General features: G+C 49.8%; 1 protein-coding gene across 3 annotated transcripts in view; it reads left to right on the forward strand.

The window, feature by feature from the left end:
* Nucleotides 1–9322, forward strand: part of JAK1 (Janus kinase 1) — a 121408-nt gene that overhangs the window by 76117 nt on the left and 35969 nt on the right. For all 3 annotated transcript variants that reach the window (XM_003784247.3, XM_023509930.1, XM_023509929.1), the window contains exons 4-5: nt 1862–1985; nt 7394–7547. In XM_003784247.3, the coding sequence (XP_003784295.1) occupies nt 1862–1985; nt 7394–7547 (278 nt within the window). The remainder of the gene's footprint in view (nt 1–1861; nt 1986–7393; nt 7548–9322) is intronic.

Raw genomic sequence — 9322 nt, forward strand, 5'->3', positions numbered from 1 at the left:
GTGTGGCAGGTGCAAGCTCTGGGCTCATGTTTGCAGAGACATTGGGCTGTAGTTAATGGGAATGGGGAACTGTGGGAGGGGAGAGGGGAAGGCCGTGTCCTGCCCCATACTTGGCATCCCCCATCTGGCGTGAGTCCTTAGCTGTCTATAGAGGATGGGTGGTGTCTGTTCTGTGACTGGCTCAAGGGGGGTGTCACAGATGCTTGTTAGTGTCAGAACTGTGCACACTGGGTGCCCTGTCTCTGCAGCTCTCACTGAGTGCAGTTGGAGTGCACCAGTGCTGTTTCCTCCTCATTTGCACTTTTGTGGGTGAAATGTTGCTCTTGATGCTGGCCGCTAGGAGCTCCAGGGTTCTGTCTTGGCTTGAGTCTCAAACCTGTGAGTTACAAGATGAGTGGCCTTGAATTAGACTAATTTCCAGGAGGCCACAGTTTCTCCATCTATAAAATGACAAAAGTAATACTTACTAGGTATCAGGAAGAATAAAAGGCAAATTTAGAGTGTGTCCTCCTGGGACCTGCCTCTGAGCTTTCGTCAGTGTGAGTGGTGCTATTGGTCACTCAGAACTTAGCCAGGAAGAGTCCATCTTTGATTTTATAGGTAGTAATGCTGTTAGCCTCAGACCTGTGTGAGAATCACAGACTGTTCCATGATCACAAGTCAGCTACGTTGCGGATACCCATGTGTGGTCACCTGCAAATGTGGAAACACAGGAGGAAAGGCTGGGTTTCCAGACCTGTTCACAAAAGCCATTTTATGAGTGAAAACCTACAGATTTCCTAACACTGGATCCAGAAGCCGCTTTTCCTTGTTTCCAAGAAGCAGGGTTAGACTGAGGGATTTGGGAGCTGCCGGCACCTGGAGCCACGTAGCTCAGTGTTTACACTGGACAGAGCTGGGGGCCAGGGCAGGCCTGTCAGGGTCGGCCACTCTACATGAGGGTCCACATGTCCAGTTTGGGAGACAAGTGCAGTTACTCTGCATTCTCCCACTCCTTGTGTCATTGAAGTCTCTCGCTTCTTAGTTTGAAGCCTGATTGCTCATGGAAGTGTCAGTAGTGGCTGATTATTGGCAGTCCTTCTCGCCTAGTGCGTTTAGGGCACAGCTCTGCAGTCTTAGTTACGGGCTTGGAAGTGAGGGTCTTCATAACACTTTGTCTTTCTGTCCTTCTTGTGCTGAAGGAGTCCACTGGTGTGCTAGGGCCAGGGATGACACTGGGCCAGCTTTGTTAAGTGTGTGTCTCTTGTTAGCTGGCTACTAATAGAAAATATTTATTACAAGGTATTTAAGAAGTATATTTATTATTAATGGTAATAGATTTAATCACTGACAAAAATCACTTTGGTTTTTATTTATTCTAACATACGTTTTGTGTACTGTTGCCAGAAATGTCCTCTCATCTTTAATGTATAATCATAGTGTTAGGATTATTTACACATTTTCTGTAGGAAACAGATGGAGGATTTCCTAAACTCTGAGGATGTTTCTGACTTGATTCACAAGGTGCCCACCAGACAGCATCTGTGAACTGAACCTCTCCTGTAGCCTTTTAAGCAGATTTGCTAAGACTCTGTCATAGATGTCTGTAACAAGAAGCACCACCAGGCTTTTCCTTTTAAATGACTTCAGTTTGGTTTGCCGGGAGCTGCCATGTCTATTCCTGGGGAGCCATAGTGCGTGATTATTTTGATTAAAACTGCCTGACTGAACATGGTCAGAAGTTACCCTTGCCCTAAAATGGTGTGATTGGCCCAGATTCTTCCTGGAGGAGAGAATCCCTTTTCTTCACCTCTATTAGGCTTTGCAAACAGATGGCCAGTGTATCTCTTCAGCGCCCTGATGTGTCCTTCACTCTCCCCAGGTATCTCTCCTCTGTGCCACAACCTCTTTGCCCTGTATGATGAGAGAGCCAGGCTGTGGTATGCTCCAAACCGCACCATCACTGTGGATGACAAGACATCGCTCCGGCTCCACTATCGGATGAGGTGGGACACTCAGGGCAGGTGCCCACTTGGGAGGGGCTGAGGTGGGACACTCAGGGCAGGTGCGCAGGAGGTGCTGAGGTGGGATGCCAGGAGGTGCCACAGTTAGCCTGGGGCCTGAGTCACTTACCAAGAAGTATTGTAGTCATTTCTGTAATTTGTAGCTTTTGTATTTGCATTGAGTGAGGAAGGATGTCCTCAGTATTTGGGGGACAGTTCAAGATGAGATTGATCACACTCCTCTGCCACATTTTAGAAAGAAATCCTTACAATGCAGGGGGGTTTTAAATAGAATTGGTATCCTACAGCAGAGCTTTCAATGGTGAGTCATGGTTATAAATTAATTTAGTGAGTTGTGACCAGAATTTAGAAAACAGACAGAGAAATAGAGAATGCATAGCATCAGCGTATGCAGATATCCAAAGAATACTGTTTTTTTTACCTTTTGACATATGTCATAAATATATACGAGGTCATGATATAAAATATATTATTTACTAAGAGTTGCTACTGAAAAGCTTGAGAAACACTACCTGAAGTATTAAATTCTAGTAGGTCTTGCTCTCAAGGAGTGGATGTTCTGACTGTTCCCAGGACTTCTGACCGCAGAGCTGGAGTTTTTCTCCTGATGGGAACTTGCCTTTTTCCACAGTGCAGACTTTGCTGGTGTCGCAGTGGTTCCTAGGGTGACGGGGCTGGCACTTCAGTAGCTGCAGTCTGCTGAGTTTGTAAGCATGTCTGTTCAGGAACTAGTTAGGAAAGTTTGTTAGTTGGACACTAGTGAGGCACAAGTTAACCTGTGTTTAAGTGGAGCTTACTAATAGGTTAGGTCCTTTCTGAAAAGTGCCTTAACTTACACAGATGTGATTAAATCAGCAGATGACCTCCGATGCTGCCATCTGGAATCCCAGAGGCTCTTCATGGTGTAAAGCTGCTATTTGTGGGGAGGGGGGTGTTGGTGGAGTTATCAGCATTCCAGAGTGATGGGATCACATCTGACACTTCTATAATCCCCTGAGGCCGACCTTCTCTCTTTGTGTACTTGTCCAAGGCCTCAGCTTGTGTGTGCCACGTGGATCACATACCCCAGATTTAGGGAAATGCTCACCTACCTGGCTGAGCCTCTCACTGTCTTTGCAAAGTGCAATCTTGCTTTCTGTGGCTGGGGTAGGGGAAAGGCTTGAAGTTGGCAGGGTGTGCTTCTGAGTCCTCTCTTCCTCCAGGGTCCTAACCTCTACTGAGTCTAGAATGGCAATGGTTGGGATTTGGAAGAGACCCAAGTTTACCTATTTCAACTCCTTTGTTGTTTCATAGGAAAACTGATGCCCAGAACTGAGAGCAAGTTAGTCTGCAGTCCCGTCCTGTTAGCACTAGAACTCCCTGTGGGCCTTGTGAACATCTCACTCCTCATTTCTGGTGTTTGCTGGGAAGCGCTGGGCTGCCTCCCTGAGGCTCCTAGCATCTGATGTGGGCCTTAATGGGGCACTGCTTTGTTACCACAGAGTCTTTGAACTTGGGGAAAATACAACCCTGAGTTGAAACATTTGCATGACAGCAAACTACAAACATTTTGAAACCTCATAATCTCAACCACTAAAAGAAGGTGTAATATGAAAATAAATGTTGGTGATTATTTCCATGGGATCCCAGCTCTGTTTTGAGAAATATCTTATATTTCAACTGTGGTTTTGTGAGTCTAGATTATACTATTGATAGTTACTGTTTCACAGTATATCTCATATAAGACAATCATATTCTTTTTTTTTTTTGTCTTTTTTTAAATTTTAATCTTTGAGTTTGTAGGTTTTTTTATTGTTTGGGATTCATTGGGGGTACAGAGAATTAGGTTCCACTGATTGCGTTTGTCAGATAAAGTCCCTCCCCTAAGAGGTGTGCCATACACTGTGACGCCCCCCACCCTTGCCCCTCCCTCCTCCCTGCTTCCTTGTTAGACAATCACATTCTTTATTCCTTTCTCAGGAAAAAAAAATGTCTTGCTTTTTCAACCTAATAAATTTCACTATTCATTCAAAAAGTTCTTCAGGAACCTAAAAAGAATTCATGTGTCCAACATGCGCAGGTGAACTTAGAGTGCGCAGCACTGGTGTTACGGCACAGTTTCTGCATGTGCCTCTCTCAGGAGAGGCCTGTTTCTGCCTTTCCCCTTCCTTCCTGCTGTGCTCCTCCACGTCACTCTGAAGGGCACTGTGGGAAGCTGTCATACTACATTTATTTATGATGTTAAAATTTTCCCCATTGGCATGTTACAACGTGAGGAATTTGAGTGTGTTAAGTTTCATGAGCACTTTGATAAGTAATTTTAAAAAGGAGCATGGAATTTCTGTCTCTTATATACCTTCTAGTTTTCAGTTAGGAGGGTATTGCTTTTGGTAGTCACTGATGTAATGCTTTGTCTTTATTTTTGACATCTTACCAAATACAAAGCTGTCAGCCCTTGGCTGTGGGTGGTATGTGGAGATGCAGCCTTCTGTCCATCTCTAGCTGTTTTATTATGTGGAGAAGCTGACAGGCTGTTTGATCCCCTCAGCCTCATCCTGTCTGAAGATCTGACCAAAAGGCTTCTAAGTCAAAGCAAATCCCACAGCTTCCAGAGAGCAGACCACTGTCCTTGTTCAGCCCTGATGGAGACTGTGTTCTGCCCAGAAGGAGCACGGGGGAGGGGGAGACTTGGCCCTACTAGGTCTGAGGACCATCTCTCATGGGGACTCAGCAGGGTGTGGGCAAAGAAGGCCACAGCATGGGGGCACTAGGGATATCTACCATCCCTGCCTCTCTCTCTCTTCTGGGGACACCTGCCATCCCCACCTCTCTCTCTCTCTGCTGGGGACACCTGCCATCCCCGCCTCTCTCTCTCTGCTGGAGACATCTGCCATCCCCACCTCTCTCTCTCTCTGCTGGGGAAACCTGCCATCCCCGCCTCTCTCTCTCTGCTGGGGACACCTGCCATTCCCGCCTCTCTCTCTCTCTGCTGGGGACACCTGCCATCCCCACCTCTCTCTGCTGGGGACACCTGCCATCCCCACCTCTCTCTCTCTCTGCTGGGGACACCTGCCATCCCCGCCTCTGTCTCTATCTGCTGGGGACACCTGCCATCCCCACCTCTCTCCCTGCTGGGGACACCTGCCATCCCTGCCTCTCTCTTGGTTGCACCCTCCATCTTTGGGATCCTTTTTCCTGTCTCAGGAAACCTGTGTCACTGCCTCTTCCACCTTTAGCAGGACTGACCTCAGTAGCAGCTCTCTGGTGCTCAGCTTTGCACCTCTGTCGCTAGCAGGGTGGGTCCTTATTCCTGCTTGTTGGTGAGGGAGGACCCTGGATGAGCTCTCCTGGGTGCTCTGCTCTGCCCTTGTTTGGGGATAGCACAGATGCCAGGCTCTGTGTCAGCTGCAGCGTGGGCCTCTCTGTGATGCCCTCTCACCTGCATGGAGACCCGATGTGGCATTTGTGGGAGAGACTGCAAAGCCCACGGTCTAATTCTCAGTCACTTGTATTGGTTCAGGGAAGAGGAGCTGCACAGAGCCAAGAATGTCATCAGGGGGCAATTTCTACCTTTACAGCAACTTGTGTCTTGACCTCCCCTTCCAGTCTATTCCAGTCTCTCCTCCTCCAGTCTGTCTCTCTCTTGTTTCTCTGTCAGGTGAGTACTTGGTGCCAGGCATGCACATGTGCTGGAGACCCCTTGGTGAGAAGGAACCTGCCTGCAAAGGCTCAAGGTGCCACCCTGGCACCCGCATGTCTCTGGCCCTTCATCCCTGGGGTCTCCTTCCGTGTGAGTCCTGCTTCCTGCACTCATCTCTGGCTGAGCTGTATGATCCTGGCATTGATTTATTCTGATCTCAACTTCCCTCCCCGTCACCTCCCCTGGCAGCAGAGGGCAGCCTCTCCCTCCCTGGCTCTTCACATAGATTCTTGCGTGTCCAGGGAAAACTTATCCTTTGGCTTGGTGCCTAGGGACCTACAGGATGTTTTAATTTCACTTAAAATAGGAAAAAGAGAATGTAATCCATGCTCTATTACATTCACCTTTATGCCAATGCAATTGTAAATTAGGGCTTTTAACATGTTTTTATGGAGGAAGGGAGAAGCATCTGGGACCGTGAAGGTCACCGTACAGCTCTGCTTCTGGCACATGCCCATGTGTGTTGCTGACAAGTTGTTAGATGTCACCGACCCACCCTTGAGCTGGGCAGAAGGACCCACTGCATCCCAGGGCCTGGCGTGTCTGCAGAGACAGATGTCTTAGTTCCACAGCGGCTCCTTGTTGGAGGGCAAGGCTTCTCCACAACTTGGCTGTTTGCTTAGCAGTTTGTGGCATGTCATGGGGGACCCAGGCTCCAGCCGTGTCTGCTGCCTGCAGCTGGCCTGGCCAGCAGTATGATCAGTTACCCACATTTCAGGGCTTGTGCTTCCCTCACATGGCCAGAGGACAGTTTAGTTGACTGTCAAACAATTCAGGCTTCAGGGACACTAGCCCCACACAGCCTTTGACCTCATGCGTAGCTGCTGTCACCTGCTATTGGTAGAGACCTCATCGATGGCATCAATGCCTGGCTCACCAGGGCAGGATGAGGCCTACACTTGTTCTGTGCATTCGTGATATGCCTAACGTCTTTTTAATTTTTTTGGTGTATCTAGGCTACATAGTTTTTCTGTGAGTTTTTGCAAATCTCCAAAATTTTTCCAATGTATATGTTGAAAAAATCCCAAATGTTAGTGACATGTACCATCCAAGCCTGTGCTGTTGGAGGGTCAGCTGCAGCCGTGTGGAGGGCACCCCGCTTCGGGGAGTTCCAGTTGTTTCTGCCCTGTGCAATTGCTGCCAGGGTTGTAGGGAAACGTGCATGAGCCTCCTGAGCGTCTCCTGCTGTGCTCAGAGTGCTCAGAGAGCTCTTTTCTAAAGCCCTGTTTCCCCTGTGAGATCTGTCATCAGTTAATGACAGCAGCCAGGCAGCAGGAAACACTGCCATATTGATCGTATGATGAAACCAGGTTTCAGGAATGTTCAGAAGAATAGAATAGGTCTTAGTCTCCACAGTGCAGCTGGCTGTGTGAGTGTGTGGCTGTGGGTCTGTCAGAAGCCCCTCTTGTCTAGGGTGGAAAGGGGGGAGCAGTTGGGTGGCTGCGTCACAGAAGAGTTGGGGTCTCCTCCCAGGGTGCTTGTGGGAATGGAAGAAGGGCCTGAGGGCAGTGGGGGTGCTTCAGGGTGGAGGGAGAGGGGGATAGGAGAGAGGGAAGCTACGAGGGGAGGGGCAAGGGGCAGCAGGATGGGCAGGGGACTGAGCCTTTCCTCGCTGGCCTCTTGGAGGTTCTGGCCTGCACTGACCACCCTCAATGAGCCCCACACACCAAGGCCCCCTTTCCACAACAGCTTTACCTTCCCCATCTCTCAGGTTCTACTTCACCAACTGGCATGGCACCAACGATAGTGAGCAGTCAGTGTGGCGACACTCTCCCAGGAAACAGAAGAATGGCTACGAGAAGAAGAAGGCCCCTGATGCAACCCCACTGCTGGACGCCAGCTCTCTGGAGTACCTGTTTGCCCAGGTACTAGCCCAGGTGCTAGCTGGGGAAGCTGTGGTCTGGGGGTGGGAGGTGCCATGACCTTGCTGGTGCTGGTGCTGCACAGCCTGTGCTATGGACGCTCTAGCCATACCCAGACTCACCTGAGAAAGGAGGTAGCACCCGGCAGCCCAGCAGCCCCAGGGGCTGGTCACCCTTGCTCCTTGCCTTCCCCACCCTTCTGATGGCTGCACTGCCCATCTGCAGCCTCATGCAGGGGTCAGGGAGGTGTCCTGGGGATGGTGTGGTTGATGGGCTATAGGAGGCCATTCCCAGCAGTCAGAATAGCATCTGGGGAGGAGGACTTTGAGTCATAGGGATGGAGCAGAAAGATTAGATGCAAGAAAGAAGTGAAAAGAGAAGTTAGAATCACCTGAGATCACATCATCCTCAGACAACTAACATTACTGATAGTTGACTCCTGATTCCAGCGTGCAGACCTGGGCTGTGTGGTCCGAGTGGCTGGAGGTGTGTGCTGCTCATTTCTGAACAGCTGTTATGTCAGCTATTGACATACTGTCAATACCAATACCTCAATACCAATATGTCAGCTATTGACGGTATTGATCTTGGTGGTCGGAATGCCTCCTTAGCAGCTCGCTTACACCACACATACTAATTGGCTGTCTGTGTGCCATTTGCCTCAGGCTCCTATTATTGCTAAGGGGCTGGAGATCCTGGGGGCCACCAGACAGGTGTTTCTCTGCACTGAGCAGATGCGCTGTCAGAGGAGACAGAAATGGGCAAAGGAAATGATGCACAGACAGTGAGGCCTGCTGTCTGCGATGGAGGTGAGGGAGGGCTTTGAATGGGAAGACCAGTTTATGTATGTCCACAGAAAGTCTCAGGAGGTGACATGTGTGGGGGATCTTGGAGAATAAAAAAGAATTCTGCAGTTCTGAAGAAGGTAGTGTGGGATGGGGTTATCCTTCCACATGGAGTTTCTCTGCAGAACTGCTGACGTTCTGGGCTGGGTGATGTCCTGTCTGACAACTTCCCTGTCACATGGGAAGACGTTCTATGGAGGGAGCAGGATGTGGGTGGGCTAAGGGGAGAGGTGAGTCAGAGGCTACAGGGCGGTGCTCTCGGGAGAGTAGCACAGGACGCAGGGTTCTGTTTTCTTTTGAGGTAAACGATGATTCTTACTGCACTTGGACAACAGACTGTGCCCGGCGAGTGCATTGTGCACCTGCCCACCCAGAGTCTGTGTTTCTGCTGAGACATGAAGGTCTGGCTTGGCGGGGTTCAAACAGCAGGGACAAGGCCATTGCTTTTGAAGATAGAGTTGGTGGGACCTGTGATGGCCAGGAGGTGGGAGGGGAGAGTGCTGTGGAATCAGTGATTTTAGATTTCTAAGGGGCTGATACCTGTGCAGAGGGGACACGAGAGGAAGAGGATGATGCTTGGCCATAGGTTTGGAGATTCAGGTTAATGTTTCTCCTCAGGATCACCCTCACCCTGCAGTGTCACTCCTCAGGATCACCCTCACACTGCAGTGTCACTCCTCAGCCTCACCCTCACCCTGCAGTGTCACTCCTCAGCCTCAGCCTCACCCTACAGTGTCACTCCTCAGCATCAACCTGCAGTGTCACTCCTCAGCATCACCCTCACCCTGCAGTGTCACTCCTCAGCATCACCCTGCAGTGTCACTCCTCAGCATCACCATCACCCTGCAGTGTCACTCCTCAGCATCACCCTCACCCTGCAGTGTCACTCCTCAGCATCACCCTCACCCTGCAGTGTCACTCCTCAGCATCACC

The sequence above is a fragment of the Otolemur garnettii genome, unplaced genomic scaffold (assembly GCF_000181295.1).
Source record: "Otolemur garnettii isolate 467f Iridium unplaced genomic scaffold, OtoGar3 scaffold00010, whole genome shotgun sequence".
Classification (NCBI taxonomy): domain Eukaryota; kingdom Metazoa; phylum Chordata; class Mammalia; order Primates; family Galagidae; genus Otolemur; species Otolemur garnettii.